Below are 24,179 nucleotides of genomic sequence, written 5' to 3' on the forward strand. Positions count from 1 at the left end.
AGTGGGGTTGCCTGTACTTTATACGGAACTTTATTGACTCCTGTATGCAGCAATTTAACTGAAATTGCCAACTTCGTGGGGAGAACAATGGTCCTTCAGTCACAATTGTTCCCAAATACACTCTTGCTGACATACCTCCAGATGGACGCATTGTAGACTGAGATATATACTAAATCAGGCCTGAAAATCCTTGATTTGTAGCCCCAAATCTTTAGGGCCAAAACTCTGTTTTGAGTAGTTAACATGCATGTGTTTCCAGTTTGCAAGGACATTGATGTTACAACTCTTTCACGTCACCACCCTGACCAGCAACCAACTTGTCCTGAAGTGACAGTATCACTTCAAGGCCTGTTCAGGGAGCCATGTGAAGCCAATGCCTCTCATTCGATAGATGTTCCGTACTGTCAAAGGAAGCCTGTGGCCCATGCTCCCAGTTTTTCCTCACTCTTGCAAATTATAGGCATATTAATCCCACCTCAGGCAACCCATTATCACACAAACATCATTCTTCAAAGCCTTCTTCTTTCCCCTCCTTTAAGGTATCTCAGGAAAATGTCAACATCTCTCTCTTTGTTTTTTTTTTGTTTGTTTTGATATTTTTGTCTCCTTTTCTTCTACTTTTTTAGCTTAAAAAATGCTTAATCACAAATGTTGAGTCAATATATTTATATGCTGATAATCCATTATGCCTTTTCGTAGATAAACTCGTCAATGAAAACACGACATTACCACCTCCTGAAACAGTCAGCAATGAAGAAGAAGGTAAAGAACCTATTGAAAAAACTATTCACAGTATTAAAGTTACAACACTGTAGGCAGACCTGGAGCATATCATTATATGACTTAAAACTTTTACTTTCATTAATCTGAGTATTTCGTAAAGTAATAACATGCTTAAAGAATTTGTACTACTACAATTTAAAGCCACTCTAAAATCTTTTAAATGGTAAAAAAAAAATCTAAGACTGAATTTTCAGATTTACTTGCCAAGTGATAGGAAGTGAGCTCTTTTTAAAATACAACTTTATGTTAGTAAAATGTATTACATTTATATTTATATTAAATATATATTTATCTAAAATATCATGTGTGTATATATTTATATAAATATATTTAGTACATTTTAATATAATTTAAAAATAATGATATAACAATCACATGCTTGAGAAATAAACTTGCCTCTGCTTAGAGTCAATTGTTGGTGTTTCCTAAGATTATCCGTGGGGGAAAGTTCAGAGTGAGAGTTTACAAAATCAAAATTATCCTTTTACTTTTTCTGACAAGAGTATTGTTCCTTATAAAATACTTGTGAAAACATAACAACCCAGGATGGCTCTCCTCGAAGGTCTTGAAAGAGGAGTGGTCTAATTGAAGACAGTGGACTGTCATTACATGAAACCCTATGTTCTCCAGTTCATGCAATCCAAGTATGTTTCTCATATGATTACTCTAATATTATTCACTTTCTTGATATATTTAAATAGAGAAATCTGATCATCCTGGTTGGCCCCTTCTTAAATACCTTCAGTAATTTTCTACTAGGTTTGGGGTCATAGTCTAAGTTCTTAACCAGGCATTCAAGTCTGAAATGATCTGACCATTGAAGAACTTGCCAGTCTCATCTCTGGTCACATTCCTCACCCACATTCTCCACTCCAGACTACCTGAAGCTCTGAGAACTTACCGAACCTGCTTATGACACCTGAGTTTGCTCACCGTGGAATGACCTCTCTCTTACATAGTTTGTCTGGCAAACAATTTCTAGTCCTCTGAGCCTATATGGGAGCATCAGCTCCCTGTCCAAGTGTTTCTGGCCTTTGGAAGTGGAATTAGATCCCTCTGTGCATACCACCTGTGCATCGCTATGAAAGCCCTCATTACCCTGCAACATAATGAACAGTGATTCTTGTCTGTCTCCCAAATTGAGAGCGTGTTCCTTGAGCATAAGACCTTGTTCTTTTCAGTAACTTTAATGCCAACCACAGGGTCTGGCACATGATAGGAACTCAAGGTGTAACTTTTAGATGACTAAAGTAACAAATGAATGAATGTTCTATCAAAAATTTACTGAAGCCGGGGCTTCCCTGGTGGCGCAGTGGTTGAGAGTCCGCCTGCCAATGCAGGCGACGCGGGTTCGTGCCCCAGTCCGGGAGGATCTCACATGCCACGGAGCGCCTGGGCCCGTGAGCCATGGCCGCTGAGCCTGCGCATCCAGAGCCTGCGCTCTGCAACGGGAGAGGCCACAACAGTGAGAGGCCCGCTTACGGGAAAAAAAAAAAAATCATTACAGTTAAGATAGCCTATGAACCAGAATTTGCAGGGCATTTGGATCGAAGTTTGGTGTCTGATTAGTGTTTTAGGAGATACCTTGCGCTCATCCAAAAGAATATACGGTATTGTAAATGCTTTGAAAACCAAAAAGGTCTGTTCTCATCTTTCAATCGGCAATATTAATTGTTCTTTCAAATCTAGGAACCAAAAATTTACATTACCTCATGAAAACATAGCTCTTAATTTTCAAAGAAAATCTGATAGTGGTTTATGAAAAAAGAAAACACCTAAAAACTGTTGTAGGACCAAAGATAAAGACATCAGACTGAGTCACAAAGCTTTTGGGAATTCATCCCCAGCATTGTGATCTCCATTGGGCAGTGACATCCTAATGTCCCTGCTACTTACAGGACCTGCTGCGCAAAGAAAGGAAACTCTGAGACACAGTAGATCACTGGGTAAATCATGTCATTTTTCCAATGATTTTTACTTCTTTCTGCTTTGCACTTTCAGCTTCAAATATTATTTCTTTTTTAAATCTTTCCACCAAGTGTAACTATTGATAGATAAAACTGTTGCCAGCATGTGACTCTGGAAGCCATTAAAAGTCTCTAAAGTACATATACCACGTCTTTCACCTTGATGTGTCAATAGCTCATATCTATGAAAGACAAGAAGACAAGGAAAAGGGGATGAAAATAAATAAGGCAAGACAGCATATTTCTGACTATGACCATATTCAATATTGGGAAAAGCCAGACTCAGCAATGCCTAACTATTAATAAAGCTACTTGACAATAACGAAATATTTTGAGCAATTCCAAAATTTGGGGCATAAATGGATAGGGACGTTTCAAGGGCATACATTAATTAGACAAACCTCTCATGGGAATTTTGCTTGCACACAGCAGACAACATCTTGAGCTATTTGGGATAAGACACACAGAGCCAGGTACCTAAAGTTCCCTTAGGAAATGGATTATAGAAGGCCACAGTACCCATGGAAGAGATTCCAAAACCCTAACTTCTCTTCCTACAATTCAGGTCCCCAAAGGATTGTCAAAGTTGTATTGGGATAAGACATTTTTGCCATTTTAAAAGGGGCCCTAACAGAGGGAGACATGTTGACATGGCGGGGACATTGTGGAGGAGCAAGCTCCCCAAGGAGATGGAAATCTCCAGAAAAATTTTGACTAACAATTCTTTTAGTCCCTAAAACGATGAGAGCGAGGCAGTAGTGAGACAATCCTGACATTTTTCTCCAAAATCAAGTCTGAGGGTTGCATTGCGGAGTTAAAGGATTACTTACCAATTGTTCCAGCCCTGCCTGAATCTGTGTCAACTCTGGTAACGGGTTCATTTTTCCATCCTTCCTTGCCAACAAGATACCTATTCTGTTTGTAGGCTCAGTAGAAATCTTCCTAGAAGTGGGGTTGCCTGTACTTCATACGGAACTTTATTGACTCCTGTATGAAGCAATTTAAATGAAATTGCCAACTTCGTGGGGAGAACAATGGTCCTTCAGTCACAATTGTTCCCAAATACACTCTTGCTGACATACCTCCAGATGGACGCATTGTAGACTGAGATATATATTAAATCAGGCCTGAAAATCCTTGATTTGTAGTCCCAAATCTTTAGGGCCAAAACTCTGTTTTGAGTAGTTAACATGCATGTGTTTCCAGTTTGCAAGGACATTGATGTTACAACTCTTTCACGTCACCACCCTGACCAGCAACCAACTTGTCCTGAAGTGACAGTATCACTTCAAGGCCTGTTCAGGGAGCCATGTGAAGCCAATGCCTCTCATTCGATAGATGTTCCGTACTGTCAAAGGAAGCCTGTGGCCCCACGCTCCCAGTTTTTCCTCACTCTTGCAAATTATAGGCATATTAATCCCACCTCAGGCAACCCATTATCACACAAACATCATTCTTCAAAGCCTTCTTCTTTCCCCTCCTTTAAGGTATCTCAGGAAAATGTCAACATCTCTCTCTTTTTTTTTTTTTTTTGTTTTGATATTTTTGTCTCCTTTTCTTCTACTTTTTTAGCTAAAAAAATGCTTAATCATAAATGTTGAGTCAATATATTTATATGCTGATAATCCATTATGCCTTTTCGTAGATAAACTCGTCAATGAAAACATGACATTACCACCTCCTGAAACAGTCAGCAATGAAGAAGAAGGTAAAGAACCTATTGAAAAAACTATTCACAGTATTAAAGTTGCAACACTGTAGGCAGACCTGGAGCATATCATTATATGACTTAAAACTTTTACTTTCATTAATCTGAGTATTTTGTAAAGTAATAACATGCTTAAAGAATTTGTACTACTACAATTTAAAGCCACTCTAAAATCTTTTAAATGGTAAAAAAAAAAATCTAAGACTGAATTTTCAGATTTACTTGCCAAGTGATAGGAAGTGAGCTCTTTTTAAAATACAACTTTATGTTAGTAAAATGTATTACATTTATATTTATATTAAATATATATTTATCTAAAATATCATGTGTGTATATATTTATATAAATATATTTAGTACATTTTAATATAATTTAAAAATAATGATATAACAATCACATGCTTGAGAAATAAACTTGCCTCTGCTTAGAGTCAATTGTTGGTGTTTCCTAAGATTATCTGTGGGGGAAAGTTCAGAGTGAGAGTTTACAAAATCAAAATTATCCTTTTACTTTTTCTGACAAGAGTATTGTTCCTTATAAAATACTTGTGAAAACATAACAACCCAGGATGGCTCTCCTCGAAGGTCTTGAAAGAGGAGTGGTCTAATTGAAGACAGTGGACTGTCATTACATGAAACCCTATGTTCTCCAGTTCATGCAATCCAAGTATGTTTCTCATATGATTACTCTAATATTATTCACTTTCTTGATATATTTAAATAGAGAAATCTGATCATCCTGGTTGGCCCCTTCTTAAATACCTTCAGTAATTTTCTACTAGGTTTGGGGTCATAGTCTAAGTTCTTAATCAGGCATTCAAGTCTGAAATGATCTGACCATTGAAGAACTTGCCAGTCTCATCTCTGGTCACATTCCTCACCCACATTCTCCACTCCAGACTACCTGAAGCTCTGAGAACTTACCGAACCTGCTTATGACACCTGAGCTTGCTCACCGTGGAATGACCTCTCTCTTACATAGTTTGTCTGGCAAACAATTTCTAGTCCTCTGAGCCTATATGGGAGCATCAGCTCCCTGTCCAAGTGTTTCTGGCCTTTGGAAGTTGAATTAGATCCCTCTGTGCATACCACCTGTGCATCGCTATGAAAGCCCTCATTACCCTGCAACATAATGAACAGTGATTCTTGTCTGTCTCCCAAATTGAGAGCGTGTTCCTTGAGCATAAGACCTTGTTCATTTCTGTAACTTTAATGCCAACCACAGGGTCTGGCACATGATAGGAACTCAAGGTGTAACTTTTAGATGACTAAAGTAACAAATGAATGAATGTTCTATCAAAAATTTACTGAAGCCGGGGCTTCCCTGGTGGCGCAGTGGTTGAGAGTCCGCCTGCCAATGCAGGCGACGCGGGTTCGTGCCCCAGTCCGGGAGGATCTCACATGCCACGGAGCGCCTGGGCCCGTGAGCCATGGCCGCTGAGCCTGCGCATCCAGAGCCTGCGCTCTGCAACGGGAGAGGCCACAACAGTGAGAGGCCCGCTTACCGGAAAAAAAAAAAAAATCATTACAGTTAAGATAGCCTATGAACCAGAATTTGCAGGGCATTTGGATCGAAGTTTGGTGTCTGATTAGTGTTTTAGGAGATACCTTGTGCTCATCCAAAAGAATATACGGTATTGTAAATGCTTTGAAAACCAAAAAGGTCTGTTCTCATCTTTCAATCGGCAATATTAATTGTTCTTTAAAATCTAGGAACCAAAAATTTACATTACCTCATGAAAACATAGCTCTTAATTTTCAAAGAAAATCTGATAGTGGTTTATGAAAAAAGAAAACACCTAAAAACTGTTGTAGGACCAAAGATAAAGACATCAGACTGAGTCACAAAGCTTTTGGGAATTCATCCCCAGCATTGTGATCTCCATTGGGCAGTGACATCCTAATGTCCCTGCTACTTACAGGACCTGCTGGGCAAAGAAAGGAAACTCTGAGACACAGTAGATCACTGGGTAAATCATGTCATTTTTCCAATGATTTTTACTTCTTTCTGCTTTGCACTTTCAGCTTCAAATATTATTTCTTTTTTGCATCTTTCCACCAAGTGTAACTATTGATAGATAAAACTGTTGCCAGCATGTGACTCTGGAAGCCATTAAAAGTCTCTAAAGTACATATACCACGTCTTTCACCTTGACGTGTCAATAGCTCATGTCTATGAAAGACAAGAAGACAAGGAAAAGGGGATGAAAATAAGTAAGGCAAGACAGCATATTTCTGACTATGACCATATTCAATATTGGGAAAAGCCAGACTCAGCAATGCCTAACTATGAATAAAGCTACTTGACAATAACGAAATATTTTGAGCAATTCCAAAATTTGGGGCATAAATGGATAGGGACGTTTCAAGGGCATACATTAATTAGACAAACCTCTCATGGGAATTTTGCTTGCACACAGCAGACAACATCTTGAGCTATTTGGGATAAGACACACAGAGCCAGGTACCTCAAATTCCCTTAGGAAATGGATTATTGAAGGCCACAGTACCCATGGAAGAGATTCCAAAACCCTAACTTCTCTTCCTACAATTCACGTCCCCAAAGGATTGTCAAAGTTGTATTGGGATAAGAAATTTTTGCCATTTTGAAAGGGGCCCTAACAGAGGGAGACATGTTGACATGGCGGGGACATTGTGGAGGAGCAAGCTCCCCAAGGAGATGGAAATCTCCAGAAAAATTTTGACTAACAATTCTTTTAGTCCCTAAAACGATGAGAGCGAGGCAGTAGTGAGACAATCCAGACATTTTTCTCCAAAATCAAGTCTGAGGGTTGCATAGCAGAGTTAAAGGATTACTTACCAATTGTTCCAGCCCTGCCTGAATCTGTGTCAACTCTGGTAACGGGTTCATTTTTCCATCCTTCCTTGCCAACAAGATACCTATTCTGTTTGTAGGCTCAGTAGAAATCTTCCTAGAAGTGGGGTTGCCTGTACTTCATACGGAACTTTATTGACTCCTGTATGCAGCAATTTAACTGAAATTGCCAACTTCGTGGGGAGAACAATGGTCCTTCAGTCACAATTGTTCCCAAATACACTCTTGCTGACATACCTCCAGATGGACGCATTGTAGACTGAGATATATATTAAATCAGGCCTGAAAATCCTTGATTTGTAGCCCCAAATCTTTAGGGCCAAAACTCTGTTTTGAGTAGTTAACATGCATGTGTTTCCAGTTTGCAAGGACATTGATGTTACAACTCTTTCACGTCACCACCCTGACCAGCAACCAACTTGTCCTGAAGTGACAGTATCACTTCAAGGCCTGTTCAGGGAGCCATGTGAAGCCAATGCCTCTCATTCCATAGATGTTCCGTACTGTCAAAGGAAGCCTGTGGCCCCACGCTCCCAGTTTTTCCTCACTCTTGCAAATTATAGGCATATTAATCCCACCTCAGGCAACCCATTATCACACAAACATCATTCTTCAAAGCCTTCTTCTTTCCCCTCCTTTAAGGTATCTCAGGAAAATGTCAACATCTCTCTCTTTGTTTTTTTTTGTTTGTTTTGATATTTTTGTCTCCTTTTCTTCTACTTTTTTAGCTTAAAAAATGCTTAATCACAAATGTTGAGTCAATATATTTATATGCTGATAATCCATTATGCCTTTTCGTAGATAAACTCGTCAATGAAAACATGACATTACCACCTCCTGAAACAGTCAGCAATGAAGAAGAAGGTAAAGAACCTATTGAAAAAACTATTCACAGTATTAAAGTTACAACACTGTAGGCAGACCTGGAGCATATCATTATATGACTTAAAACTTTTACTTTCATTAATCTGAGTATTTTGTAAAGTAATAACATGCTTAAAGAATTTGTACTACTACAATTTAAAGCCACTCTAAAATCTTTTAAATGGTAAAAAAGAAAATCTAAGACTGAATTTTCAGATTTACTTGCCAAGTTATAGGAAGTGAGCTCTTTTTAAAATACAACTTTATGTTAGTAAAATGTATTACATTTATATTTATATTAAATATATATTTATCTAAAATATCATGTGTGTATATATTTATATAAATATATTTAGTACATTTTAATATAATTTAAAAATAGTGATATAACAATCACATGCTTGAGAAATAAACTTGCCTCTGCTTAGAGTCAATTGTTGGTGCTTCCTAAGATTATCTGTGGGGGAAAGTTCAGAGTGAGAGTTTACAAAATCAAAATTATCCTTTTACTTTTTCTGACAAGAGTATTGTTCCTTATAAAATACTTGTGAAAACATAACAACCCAGGATGGCTCTCCTCGAAGGTCTTGAAAGAGGAGTGGTCTAATTGAAGACAGTGGACTGTCATTACATGAAACCCTATGTTCTCCAGTTCATGCAATCCAAGTATGTTTCTCATATGATTACTCTAATATTATTCACTTTCTTGATATATTTAAATAGAGAAATCTGATCATCCTGGTTGGCCCCTTCTTAAATACCTTCAGTAATTTTCTACTAGGTTTGGGGTCATAGTCTAAGTTCTTAACCAGGCATTCAAGTCTGAAATGATCTGACCATTGAAGAACTTGCCAGTCTCATCTCTGGTCACATTCCTCACCCACATTCTCCACTCCAGACTACCTGAAGCTCTGAGAACTTACCGAACCTGCTTATGACACCTGAGTTTGCTCACCGTGGAATGACCTCTCTCTTACATAGTTTGTCTGGCAAACAATTTCTAGTCCTCTGAGCCTATATGGGAGCATCAGCTCCCTGTCCAAGTGTTTCTGGCCTTTGGAAGTGGAATTAGATCCCTCTGTGCATACCACCTGTGCATCGCTATGAAAGCCCTCATTACCCTGCAACATAATGAACAGTGATTCTTGTCTGTCTCCCAAATTGAGAGCGTGTTCCTTGAGCATAAGACCTTGTTCATTTCTGTAACTTTAATGCCAACCACAGGGTCTGGCACATGATAGGAACTCAAGGTGTAACTTTTAGATGACTAAAGTAACAAATGAATGAATGTTCTATCAAAAATTTACTGAAGCCGGGGCTTCCCTGGTGGCGCAGTGGTTGAGAGTCCGCCTGCCAATGCAGGCGACGCGGGTTCGTGCCCCAGTCCGGGAGGATCTCACATGCCACGGAGCGCCTGGGCCCGTGAGCCATGGCCGCTGAGCCTGCGCATCCAGAGCCTGCGCTCTGCAACGGGAGAGGCCACAACAGTGAGAGGCCCGCTTACCGGAAAAAAAAAAAAAATCATTACAGTTAAGATAGCCTATGAACCAGAATTTGCAGGGCATTTGGATCGAAGTTTGGTGTCTGATTAGTGTTTTAGGAGATACCTTGTGCTCATCCAAAAGAATATACGGTATTGTAAATGCTTTGAAAACCAAAAAGGTCTGTTCTCATCTTTCAATCGGCAATATTAATTGTTCTTTTAAATCTAGGAACCAAAAATTTACATTACCTCATGAAAACATAGCTCTTAATTTTCAAAGAAAATCTGATAGTGGTTTATGAAAAAAGAAAACACCTAAAAACTGTTGTAGGACCAAAGATAAAGACATCAGACTGAGTCACAAAGCTTTTGGGAATTCATCCCCAGCATTGTGATCTCCATTGGGCAGTGACATCCTAATGTCCCTGCTACTTACAGGACCTGCTGCGCAAAGAAAGGAAACTCTGAGACACAGTAGATCACTGGGTAAATCATGTCATTTTTCCAATGATTTTTACTTCTTTCTGCTTTGCACTTTCAGCTTCAAATATTATTTCTTTTTTAAATCTTTCCACCAAGTGTAACTATTGATAGATAAAACTGTTGCCAGCATGTGACTCTGGAAGCCATTAAAAGTCTCTAAAGTACATATACCACGTCTTTCACCTTGATGTGTCAATAGCTCATATCTATGAAAGACAAGAAGACAAGGAAAAGGGGATGAAAATAAATAAGGCAAGACAGCATATTTCTGACTATGACCATATTCAATATTGGGAAAAGCCAGACTCAGCAATGCCTAACTATTAATAAAGCTACTTGACAATAACGAAATATTTTGAGCAATTCCAAAATTTGGGGCATAAATGGATAGGGACGTTTCAAGGGCATACATTAATTAGACAAACCTCTCATGGGAATTTTGCTTGCACACAGCAGACAACATCTTGAGCTATTTGGGATAAGACACACAGAGCCAGGTACCTAAAGTTCCCTTAGGAAATGGATTATTGAAGGCCACAGTACCCATGGAAGAGATTCCAAAACCCTAACTTCTCTTCCTACAATTCAGGTCCCCAAAGGATTGTCAAAGTTGTATTGGGATAAGACATTTTTGCCATTTTAAAAGGGGCCCTAACAGAGGGAGACATGTTGACATGGCGGGGACATTGTGGAGGAGCAAGCTCCCCAAGGAGATGGAAATCTCCAGAAAAATTTTGACTAACAATTCTTTTAGTCCCTAAAACGATGAGAGCGAGGCAGTAGTGAGACAATCCTGACATTTTTCTCCAAAATCAAGTCTGAGGGTTGCATTGCGGAGTTAAAGGATTACTTACCAATTGTTCCAGCCCTGCCTGAATCTGTGTCAACTCTGGTAACGGGTTCATTTTTCCATCCTTCCTTGCCAACAAGATACCTATTCTGTTTGTAGGCTCAGTAGAAATCTTCCTAGAAGTGGGGTTGCCTGTACTTCATACGGAACTTTATTGACTCCTGTATGAAGCAATTTAAATGAAATTGCCAACTTCGTGGGGAGAACAATGGTCCTTCAGTCACAATTGTTCCCAAATACACTCTTGCTGACATACCTCCAGATGGACGCATTGTAGACTGAGATATATATTAAATCAGGCCTGAAAATCCTTGATTTGTAGTCCCAAATCTTTAGGGCCAAAACTCTGTTTTGAGTAGTTAACATGCATGTGTTTCCAGTTTGCAAGGACATTGATGTTACAACTCTTTCACGTCACCACCCTGACCAGCAACCAACTTGTCCTGAAGTGACAGTATCACTTCAAGGCCTGTTCAGGGAGCCATGTGAAGCCAATGCCTCTCATTCGATAGATGTTCCGTACTGTCAAAGGAAGCCTGTGGCCCCACGCTCCCAGTTTTTCCTCACTCTTGCAAATTATAGGCATATTAATCCCACCTCAGGCAACCCATTATCACACAAACATCATTCTTCAAAGCCTTCTTCTTTCCCCTCCTTTAAGGTATCTCAGGAAAATGTCAACATCTCTCTCTTTTTTTTTTTTTTTTTGTTTTGATATTTTTGTCTCCTTTTCTTCTACTTTTTTAGCTAAAAAAATGCTTAATCATAAATGTTGAGTCAATATATTTATATGCTGATAATCCATTATGCCTTTTCGTAGATAAACTCGTCAATGAAAACATGACATTACCACCTCCTGAAACAGTCAGCAATGAAGAAGAAGGTAAAGAACCTATTGAAAAAACTATTCACAGTATTAAAGTTGCAACACTGTAGGCAGACCTGGAGCATATCATTATATGACTTAAAACTTTTACTTTCATTAATCTGAGTATTTTGTAAAGTAATAACATGCTTAAAGAATTTGTACTACTACAATTTAAAGCCACTCTAAAATCTTTTAAATGGTAAAAAAAAAAATCTAAGACTGAATTTTCAGATTTACTTGCCAAGTGATAGGAAGTGAGCTCTTTTTAAAATACAACTTTATGTTAGTAAAATGTATTACATTTATATTTATATTAAATATATATTTATCTAAAATATCATGTGTGTATATATTTATATAAATATATTTAGTACATTTTAATATAATTTAAAAATAATGATATAACAATCACATGCTTGAGAAATAAACTTGCCTCTGCTTAGAGTCAATTGTTGGTGTTTCCTAAGATTATCTGTGGGGGAAAGTTCAGAGTGAGAGTTTACAAAATCAAAATTATCCTTTTACTTTTTCTGACAAGAGTATTGTTCCTTATAAAATACTTGTGAAAACATAACAACCCAGGATGGCTCTCCTCGAAGGTCTTGAAAGAGGAGTGGTCTAATTGAAGACAGTGGACTGTCATTACATGAAACCCTATGTTCTCCAGTTCATGCAATCCAAGTATGTTTCTCATATGATTACTCTAATATTATTCACTTTCTTGATATATTTAAATAGAGAAATCTGATCATCCTGGTTGGCCCCTTCTTAAATACCTTCAGTAATTTTCTACTAGGTTTGGGGTCATAGTCTAAGTTCTTAATCAGGCATTCAAGTCTGAAATGATCTGACCATTGAAGAACTTGCCAGTCTCATCTCTGGTCACATTCCTCACCCACATTCTCCACTCCAGACTACCTGAAGCTCTGAGAACTTACCGAACCTGCTTATGACACCTGAGCTTGCTCACCGTGGAATGACCTCTCTCTTACATAGTTTGTCTGGCAAACAATTTCTAGTCCTCTGAGCCTATATGGGAGCATCAGCTCCCTGTCCAAGTGTTTCTGGCCTTTGGAAGTTGAATTAGATCCCTCTGTGCATACCACCTGTGCATCGCTATGAAAGCCCTCATTACCCTGCAACATAATGAACAGTGATTCTTGTCTGTCTCCCAAATTGAGAGCGTGTTCCTTGAGCATAAGACCTTGTTCATTTCTGTAACTTTAATGCCAACCACAGGGTCTGGCACATGATAGGAACTCAAGGTGTAACTTTTAGATGACTAAAGTAACAAATGAATGAATGTTCTATCAAAAATTTACTGAAGCCGGGGCTTCCCTGGTGGCGCAGTGGTTGAGAGTCCGCCTGCCAATGCAGGCGACGCGGGTTCGTGCCCCAGTCCGGGAGGATCTCACATGCCACGGAGCGCCTGGGCCCGTGAGCCATGGCCGCTGAGCCTGCGCATCCAGAGCCTGCGCTCTGCAACGGGAGAGGCCACAACAGTGAGAGGCCCGCTTACCGGAAAAAAAAAAAAAATCATTACAGTTAAGATAGCCTATGAACCAGAATTTGCAGGGCATTTGGATCGAAGTTTGGTGTCTGATTAGTGTTTTAGGAGATACCTTGTGCTCATCCAAAAGAATATACGGTATTGTAAATGCTTTGAAAACCAAAAAGGTCTGTTCTCATCTTTCAATCGGCAATATTAATTGTTCTTTAAAATCTAGGAACCAAAAATTTACATTACCTCATGAAAACATAGCTCTTAATTTTCAAAGAAAATCTGATAGTGGTTTATGAAAAAAGAAAACACCTAAAAACTGTTGTAGGACCAAAGATAAAGACATCAGACTGAGTCACAAAGCTTTTGGGAATTCATCCCCAGCATTGTGATCTCCATTGGGCAGTGACATCCTAATGTCCCTGCTACTTACAGGACCTGCTGGGCAAAGAAAGGAAACTCTGAGACACAGTAGATCACTGGGTAAATCATGTCATTTTTCCAATGATTTTTACTTCTTTCTGCTTTGCACTTTCAGCTTCAAATATTATTTCTTTTTTGCATCTTTCCACCAAGTGTAACTATTGATAGATAAAACTGTTGCCAGCATGTGACTCTGGAAGCCATTAAAAGTCTCTAAAGTACATATACCACGTCTTTCACCTTGACGTGTCAATAGCTCATGTCTATGAAAGACAAGAAGACAAGGAAAAGGGGATGAAAATAAGTAAGGCAAGACAGCATATTTCTGACTATGACCATATTCAATATTGGGAAAAGCCAGACTCAGCAATGCCTAACTATGAATAAAGCTACTTGACAATAACGAAATATTTTGAGCAATTCCAAAATTTGGGGCATAAATGGATAGGGACGTTTCAAGGGCATACATTAATTAGACAAACCTCTCATGGGAATTTTGCTTGCACACAGCAGACAACATCTTGAGCTATTTGGGATAAGACACACAGAGCCAGGTACCTCAAATTCCCTTAGGAAATGGATTATTGAAGGCCACAGTACCCATGGAAGAGATTCCAAAACCCTAACTTCTCTTCCTACAATTCACGTCCCCAAAGGATTGTCAAAGTTGTATTGGGATAAGAAATTTTTGCCATTTTGAAAGGGGCCCTAACAGAGGGAGACATGTTGACATGGCGGGGACATTGTGGAGGAGCAAGCTCCCCAAGGAGATGGAAATCTCCAGAAAAATTTTGACTAACAATTCTTTTAGTCCCTAAAACGATGAGAGCGAGGCAGTAGTGAGACAATCCAGACATTTTTCTCCAAAATCAAGTCTGAGGGTTGCATAGCAGAGTTAAAGGATTACTTACCAATTGTTCCAGCCCTGCCTGAATCTGTGTCAACTCTGGTAACGGGTTCATTTTTCCATCCTTCCTTGCCAACAAGATACCTATTCTGTTTGTAGGCTCAGTAGAAATCTTCCTAGAAGTGGGGTTGCCTGTACTTCATACGGAACTTTATTGACTCCTGTATGCAGCAATTTAACTGAAATTGCCAACTTCGTGGGGAGAACAATGGTCCTTCAGTCACAATTGTTCCCAAATACACTCTTGCTGACATACCTCCAGATGGACGCATTGTAGACTGAGATATATATTAAATCAGGCCTGAAAATCCTTGATTTGTAGCCCCAAATCTTTAGGGCCAAAACTCTGTTTTGAGTAGTTAACATGCATGTGTTTCCAGTTTGCAAGGACATTGATGTTACAACTCTTTCACGTCACCACCCTGACCAGCAACCAACTTGTCCTGAAGTGACAGTATCACTTCAAGGCCTGTTCAGGGAGCCATGTGAAGCCAATGCCTCTCATTCCATAGATGTTCCGTACTGTCAAAGGAAGCCTGTGGCCCCACGCTCCCAGTTTTTCCTCACTCTTGCAAATTATAGGCATATTAATCCCACCTCAGGCAACCCATTATCACACAAACATCATTCTTCAAAGCCTTCTTCTTTCCCCTCCTTTAAGGTATCTCAGGAAAATGTCAACATCTCTCTCTTTGTTTTTTTTTGTTTGTTTTGATATTTTTGTCTCCTTTTCTTCTACTTTTTTAGCTTAAAAAATGCTTAATCACAAATGTTGAGTCAATATATTTATATGCTGATAATCCATTATGCCTTTTCGTAGATAAACTCGTCAATGAAAACATGACATTACCACCTCCTGAAACAGTCAGCAATGAAGAAGAAGGTAAAGAACCTATTGAAAAAACTATTCACAGTATTAAAGTTACAACACTGTAGGCAGACCTGGAGCATATCATTATATGACTTAAAACTTTTACTTTCATTAATCTGAGTATTTTGTAAAGTAATAACATGCTTAAAGAATTTGTACTACTACAATTTAAAGCCACTCTAAAATCTTTTAAATGGTAAAAAAGAAAATCTAAGACTGAATTTTCAGATTTACTTGCCAAGTTATAGGAAGTGAGCTCTTTTTAAAATACAACTTTATGTTAGTAAAATGTATTACATTTATATTTATATTAAATATATATTTATCTAAAATATCATGTGTGTATATATTTATATAAATATATTTAGTACATTTTAATATAATTTAAAAATAGTGATATAACAATCACATGCTTGAGAAATAAACTTGCCTCTGCTTAGAGTCAATTGTTGGTGCTTCCTAAGATTATCTGTGGGGGAAAGTTCAGAGTGAGAGTTTACAAAATCAAAATTATCCTTTTACTTTTTCTGACAAGAGTATTGTTCCTTATAAAATACTTGTGAAAACATAACAACCCAGGATGGCTCTCCTCGAAGGTCTTGAAAGAGGAGTGGTCTAATTGAAGACAGTGGACTGTCATTACATGAAACCCTATGTTCTCCAGTTCATGCAATCCAAGTATGTTTCTCATATGATTACTCTAATATTATTCACTTTCTTGATATATTTAAATAGAGAAATCTGATCATCCTGGTTGGCCCCTTCTTAAATACCTTCAGTAATTTTCTACTAGGTTTGGGGTCATAGTCTAAGTTCTTAACCAGGCATTCAAGTCTGAAATGATCTGACCATTGAAGAACTTGCCAGTCTCATCTCTGGTCACATTCCTCACCCACATTCTCCACTCCAGACTACCTGAAGCTCTGAGAACTTACCGAACCTGCTTATGACACCTGAGTTTGCTCACCGTGGAATGACCTCTCTCTTACATAGTTTGTCTGGCAAACAATTTCTAGTCCTCTGAGCCTATATGGGAGCATCAGCTCCCTGTCCAAGTGTTTCTGGCCTTTGGAAGTGGAATTAGATCCCTCTGTGCATACCACCTGTGCATCGCTATGAAAGCCCTCATTACCCTGCAACATAATGAACAGTGATTCTTGTCTGTCTCCCAAATTGAGAGCGTGTTCCTTGAGCATAAGACCTTGTTCATTTCTGTAACTTTAATGCCAACCACAGGGTCTGGCACATGATAGGAACTCAAGGTCTAACTTTTAGATGACTAAAGTAACAAATGAATGAATGTTCTATCAAAAATTTACTGAAGCCGGGGCTTCCCTGGTGGCGCAGTGGTTGAGAGTCCGCCTGCCAATGCAGGCGACGCGGGTTCGTGCCCCAGTCCGGGAGGATCTCACATGCCACGGAGCGCCTGGGCCCGTGAGCCATGGCCGCTGAGCCTGCGCATCCAGAGCCTGCGCTCTGCAACGGGAGAGGCCACAACAGTGAGAGGCCCGCTTACCGGAAAAAAAAAAAAAATCATTACAGTTAAGATAGCCTATGAACCAGAATTTGCAGGGCATTTGGATCGAAGTTTGGTGTCTGATTAGTGTTTTAGGAGATACCTTGTGCTCATCCAAAAGAATATACGGTATTGTAAATGCTTTGAAAACCAAAAAGGTCTGTTCTCATCTTTCAATCGGCAATATTAATTGTTCTTTTAAATCTAGGAACCAAAAATTTACATTACCTCATGAAAACATAGCTCTTAATTTTCAAAGAAAATCTGATAGTGGTTTATGAAACAAAAAACACCTAAAAACTGTTGTAGGACCAAAGATAAAGACATCAGACTGAGTCACAAAGCTTTTGGGAATTCATCCCCAGCATTGTGATCTCCATTGGGCAGTGACATCCTAATGTCCCTGCTACTTACAGGACCTGCTGGGCAAAGAAAGGAAACTCTGAGACACAGTAGATCACTGGGTAAATCATGTCATTTTTCCAATGATTTTTACTTCTTTCTGCTTTGCACTTTCAGCTTCAAATATTATTTCTTTTTTGCATCTTTCCACCAAGTGTAACTATTGATAGATAAAACTGTTGCCAGCATGTGACTCTGGAAGCCATTAAAAGTCTCTAAAGTACATATACCACGTCTTTCACCTTGACGTGTCAATAGCTCATATCTATGAAAGGCAAGAAGACAAGGAAAAGGGGATGAAAATAAGTAAGGCAAGACAGCATATTTCTGACTATGACCATATTCAATATTGGGAAAAGCCAGACTCAGCAATGCCTAACTATGAATAAAGCTACTTGACAATAACGAAATATTTTGAGCAATTCCAAAATTTGGGGCATAAATGGATAGGGACGTTTCAAGGGCATACATTAATTAGACAAACCTCTCATGGGAATTTTGCTTGCACACAGCAGACAACATCTTGAGCTATTTGGGATAAGACACACAGAGCCAGGTACCTCAAATTCCCTTAGGAAATGGATTATTGAAGGCCACAGTACCCATGGAAGAGATTCCAAAACCCTAACTTCTCTTTCTACAATTCACGTCCCCAAAGGATTGTCAAAGTTGTATTGGGATAAGAAATTTTTGCCATTTTGAAAGGGGCCCTAACATAGGGAGACATGTTGACATGGCGGGGACATTGTGGAGGAGCAAGCTCCCCAAGGAGATGGAAATCTCCAGAAAAATTTTGACTAACAATTCTTTTAGTCCCTAAAACGATGAGAGCGAGGCAGTAGTGAGACAATCCAGACATTTTTCTCCAAAATCAAGTCTGAGGGTTGCATAGCAGAGTTAAAGGATTACTTACCAATTGTTCCAGCCCTGCCTGAATCTGTGTCAACTCTGGTAACGGGTTCATTTTTCCATCCTTCCTTGCCAACAAGATACCTATTCTGTTTGTAGGCTCAGTAGAAATCTTCCTAGAAGTGGGGTTGCCTGTACTTCATACGGAACTTTATTGACTCCTGTATGAAGCAATTTAACTGAAATTGCCAACTTCGTGGGGAGAACAATGGTCCTTCAGTCACAATTGTTCCCAAATACACTCTTGCTGACATACCTCCAGATGGACGCATTCTAGACTGAGATATATATTAAATCAGGCCTGAAAATCCTTGATTTGTAGCCCCAAATCTTTAGGGCCAAAACTCTGTTTTGAGTAGTTAACATGCATGTGTTTCCAGTTTGCAAGGACATTGATGTTACAACTCTTTCACGTCACCACCCTGACCAGCAACCAACTTGTCCTGAAGTGACAGTATCACTTCAAGGCCTGTTCAGGGAGCCATGTGAAGCCAATGCCTCTCATTCGATAGATGTTCCGTACTGTCAAAGGAAGCCTGTGGCCCCAGGCTCCCAGTTTTTCCTCACTCTTGCAAATTATAGGCATATTAATCCCACCTCAGGCAACCCGTTATATCACAAACATCATTCTTCAAAGCCTTCTTCTTTTCCCTCCTTTAAGGTATCTCACGAAAATGTCAACATCTCTCTCTTTGTTTTTTTTTTGTTTGTTTTGATATTTTTGTCTCCTTTTCTTCTACTTTTTTAGCTTAAAAAATGCTTAATCACAAATGTTGAGTCAATATATTTATATGCTGATAATCCATTATGCCTTTTCGTAGATAAACTCGTCAATGAAAACACGACATTACCACCTCCTGAAACAGTCAGCAATGAAGAAGAAGGTAAAGAACCTATTGAAAAAACTATTCACAGTATTAAAGTTACAACACTGTAGGCAGACCTGGAGCATATCATTATATGACTTAAAACTTTTACTTTCATTAATCTGAGTATTTCGTAAAGTAATAACATGCTTAAAGAATTTGTACTACTACAATTTAAAGCCACTCTAAAATCTTTTAAATGGTAAAAAAAAAAACTAAGACTCAATTTTCAGATTTACTTGCCAAGTGATAGGAAGTGAGCTCTTTTTAAAATACAACTTTATGTTAGTAAAATGTATTACATTTATATTTATATTAAATATATATTTATCTAAAATATCATGTGTGTATATATTTATATAAATATATTTAGTACATTTTAATATAATTTAAAAATAATGATATAACAATCACATGCTTGAGAAATAAACTTGCCTCTGCTTAGAGTCAATTGTTGGTGTTTCCTAAGATTATCCGTGGGGGAAAGTTCAGAGTGAGAGTTTACAAAATCAAAATTATCCTTTTACTTTTTCTGACAAGAGTATTGTTCCTTATAAAATACTTGTGAAAACATAACAACCCAGGATGGCTCTCCTCGAAGGTCTTGAAAGAGGAGTGGTCTAATTGAAGACAGTGGACTGTCATTACATGAAACCCTATGTTCTCCAGTTCATGCAATCCAAGTATGTTTCTCATATGATTACTCTAATATTATTCACTTTCTTGATATATTTAAATAGAGAAATCTGATCATCCTGGTTGGCCCCTTCTTAAATACCTTCAGTAATTTTCTACTAGGTTTGGGGTCATAGTCTAAGTTCTTAACCAGGCATTCAAGTCTGAAATGATCTGACCATTGAAGAACTTGCCAGTCTCATCTCTGGTCACATTCCTCACCCACATTCTCCACTCCAGACTACCTGAAGCTCTGAGAACTTACCGAACCTGCTTATGACACCTGAGCTTGCTCACCGTGGAATGACCTCTCTCTTACATAGTTTGTCTGGCAAACAATTTCTAGTCCTCTGAGCCTATATGGGAGCATCAGCTCCCTGTCCAAGTGTTTCTGGCCTTTGGAAGTTGAATTAGATCCCTCTGTGCATACCACCTGTGCATCGCTATGAAAGCCCTCATTACCCTGCAGCATAATGAACAGTGATTCTTGTCTGTCTCCCAAATTGAGAGCGTGTTCCTTGAGCATAAGACCTTGTTCATTTCTGTAACTTTAATGCCAACCACAGGGTCTGGCACATGATAGGAACTCAAGGTCTAACTTTTAGATGACTAAAGTAACAAATGAATGAATGTTCTATCAAAAATTTACTGAAGCCGGGGCTTCCCTGGTGGCGCAGTGGTTGAGAGTCCGCCTGCCAATGCAGGCGACGCGGGTTCGTGCCCCAGTCCGGGAGGATCTCACATGCCACGGAGCGCCTGGGCCCGTGAGCCATGGCCGCTGAGCCTGTGCATCCAGAGCCTGCGCTCTGCAACGGGAGAGGCCACAACGGTGAGAGGCCCGCTTACCGGAAAAAAAAAAAATCATTACAGTTAAGATAGCCCATGAACCAGAATTTGCAGGGCATTTGGATCGAAGTTTGGTGTCTGATTAGTGTTTTAGGAGATACCTTGTGCTCATCCAAAAGAATATACGGTATTGTAAATGCTTTGAAAACCAAAAAGGTCTGTTCTCATCTTTCAATCGGCAATATTAATTGTTCTTTAAAATCTAGGAACCAAAAATTTACATTACCTCATGAAAACATAGCTCTTAATTTTCAAAGAAAATCTGATAGTGGTTTATGAAAAAAAAAAAACACCTAAAAACTGTTGTAGGACCAAAGATAAAGACATCAGACTGAGTCACAAAGCTTTTGGGAATTCATCCCCAGCATTGTGATCTCCATTGGGCAGTGACATCCTAATGTCCCTGCTACTTACAGGACCTGCTGGGCAAAGAAAGGAAACTCTGAGACACAGTAGATCACTGGGTAAATCATGTCATTTTTCCAATGATTTTTACTTCTTTCTGCTTTGCACTTTCAGCTTCAAATATTATTTCTTTTTTGCATCTTTCCACCAAGTGTAACTATTGATAGATAAAACTGTTGCCAGCATGTGACTCTGGAGGCCATTAAAAGTCCCTAATGTACATATACCACGTCTTTCACCTTGACGTGTCAATAGCTCATATCTATGAAAGACAAGAAGACAAGGAAAAGGGGATGAAAATAAATAAGGCAAGACAGCATATTTCTGACTATGACCATATTCAATATTGGGAAAAGCCAGACTCAGCAATGCCTAACTATGAATAAAGCTACTTGACAATAACGAAATAGTTTGAGCAATTCCAAAATTTGGGGCATAAATGGATAGGGACATTTCAAGGGCATACATTAATTAGACAAACCTCTCATGGGAGTTTTGCTTGCACAGAGCAGAAAACATCTTGAGCTATTTGGGATAAGACACACAGAGCCAGGTACCTCAAATTCCCTTAGGAAATGGATTATTGAAGGCCACAGTACCCATGGAAGAGATTCCAAAACCCTAACTTCTCTTCCTACAATTCAGGTCCCCAAAGGATTGTCAAAGTTGTATTGGGATAAGAAATTTTTGCCATTTTGAAAGGGGCCCTAACAGAGGGAGACATGTTGACATGGCGGGGACATTGTGGAGGAGCAAGCTCCCCAAGGAGATGGAAATCTCCAGAAAAATTTTGACTAACAATTCTTTTAGTCCCTAAAACGATGAGAGCGAGGCAGTAGTGAGACAATCCAGACATTTTTCTCCAAAATCAAGTCTGAGGGTTGCATAGCAGAGTTAAAGGATTACTTACCAATTGTTCCAGCCCTGCCTGAATCTGTGTCAACTCTGGTAACGGGTTCGTTTTTCCATCCTTCCTTGCCAACAAGATACCTATTCTGTTTGTAGGCTCAGTAGAAATCTTCCTAGAAGTGGGGTTGCCTGTACTTCATACGGAACTTTATTGACTCCTGTATGCAGCAATTTAACTGAAATTGCCGACTTCGTGGGGAGAACAATGGTCCTTCAGTCACAATTGTTCCCAAATACACTCTTGCTGACATACCTCCAGATGGACGCATTGTAGACTGAGATATATATTAAATCAGGCCTGAAAATCCTTGATTTGTAGCCCCAAATCTTTAGGGCCAAAACTCTGTTTTGAGTAGTTAACATGCATGTGTTTCCAGTTTGCAAGGACATTGCTGTTACAACTCTTTCACGTCACCACCCTGACCAGCAACCAACTTGTCCTGAAGTGACGGTATCACTTCAAGGCCTGTTCAGGGAGCCATGTGAAGCCAATGCCTCTCATTCGATAGATGTTCCGTACTGTCAAAGGAAGCCTGTGGCCCCAGGCTCCCAGTTTTTCCTCACTCTTGCAAATTATAGGCATATTAATCCCACCTCAGGCAACCCGTTATATCACAAACATCATTCTTCAAAGCCTTCTTCTTTCCCCTCCTTTAAGGTATCTCAGGAAGATGTCACCATCTCTCTCTCTGTTTTTTTTTTGTTTGTTTTGATATTTTTGTCTCCTTTTCTTCTACTTTTTTAGCTTAAAAAATGCTTAATCACAAATGTTGAGTCAATATATTTATATGCTGATAATCCATTATGCCTTTTCGTAGATAAACTCGTCAATGAAAACACGACATTACCACCTCCTGAAACAGTCAGCAATGAAGAAGAAGGTAAAGAACCTATTGAAAAAACTATTCACAGTATTAAAGTTACAACACTGTAGGGAGACCTGGAGCATATCATTATATGACTTAAAACTTTTACTTTCACTAATCTGAGTATTTTGTAAAGTAATAACATGCTTAAAGAATTTGTACTACTACAATTTAAAGCCACTCTAAAATCTTTTAAATGGTAAAAAAAAAAATCTAAGACTCAATTTTCAGATTTACTTGCCAAGTGATAGGAAGTGAGCTCTTTTTAAAATACAACTTTATGTTAGTAAAATGTATTACATTTATATTTATATTAAATATATATTTATCTAAAATATCATGTGTGTATATATTTATATAAATATATTTAGTACATTTTAATATAATTTAAAAATAATGATATAACAATCACATGCTTGAGAAATAAACTTGCCTCTGCTTAGAGTCAATTGTTGGTGTTTCCTAAGATTATCCGTGGGGGAAAGTTCAGAGTGAGAGTTTACAAAATCAAAATTATCCTTTTACTTTTTCTGACAAGAGTATTGTTCCTTATAAAATACTTGTGAAAACATAACAACCCAGGATGGCTCTCCTCGAAGGTCTTGAAAGAGGAGTGGTCTAATTGAAGACAGTGGACTGTCATTACATGAAACCCTATGTTCTCCAGTTCATGCAATCCAAGTATGTTTCTCATATGATTACTCTAATATTATTCACTTTCTTGATATATTTAAATAGAGAAATCTGATCATCCTGGTTGGCCCCTTCTTAAATACCTTCAGTAATTTTCTACTAGGTTTGGGGTCATAGTCTAAGTTCTTAACCAGGCATTCAAGTCTGAAATGATCTGACCATTGAAGAACTTGCCAGTCTCATCTCTGGTCACATTCCTCACCCGCATTCTCCACTCCAGACTACCTGAAGCTCTGAGAACTTACCGAACCTGCTTATGACACCTGAGTTTGCTCACCGTGGAATGACCTCTCTCTTACATAGTTTGTCTGGCAAACAATTTCTAGACCTCTGAGCCTATATGGGAGCATCAGCTCCCTGTCCAAGTGTTTCTGGCCTTTGGAAGTTGAATTAGATCCCTCTGTGCATACCACCTGTGCATCGCTATGAAAGCCCTCATTACCCTGCAACATAATGAACAGTGATTCTTGTCTGTCTCCCAAATTGAGAGCGTGTTCCTTGAGCATAAGACCTTGTTCATTTCTGTAACTTTAATGCCAACCACAGGGT

General features: G+C 38.8%; 1 protein-coding gene across 1 annotated transcript in view; it reads left to right on the plus strand.

Moving 5' to 3' along the window:
* Window positions 1–4,415: 4,415 nt before the first annotated feature.
* EQTN (equatorin) overlaps window positions 4,416–24,179 on the plus strand; it is a gene marked incomplete at its 5' end in the record, with an annotated part of 367,375 nt that continues 347,611 nt past the window's right edge. The window contains 3 exons of the mRNA XM_082625779.1: window positions 4,416–4,458; window positions 11,794–11,856; window positions 15,493–15,555. Of these exons, the coding sequence (XP_082481905.1) occupies window positions 4,416–4,458; window positions 11,794–11,856; window positions 15,493–15,555 (169 nt within the window). The remainder of the gene's footprint in view (window positions 4,459–11,793; window positions 11,857–15,492; window positions 15,556–24,179) is intronic.

This window comes from Mesoplodon mirus, assembly GCF_964341445.2.
Source record: "Mesoplodon mirus genome assembly, chromosome: 1".
NCBI classification, from domain to species: domain Eukaryota; kingdom Metazoa; phylum Chordata; class Mammalia; order Artiodactyla; family Ziphiidae; genus Mesoplodon; species Mesoplodon mirus.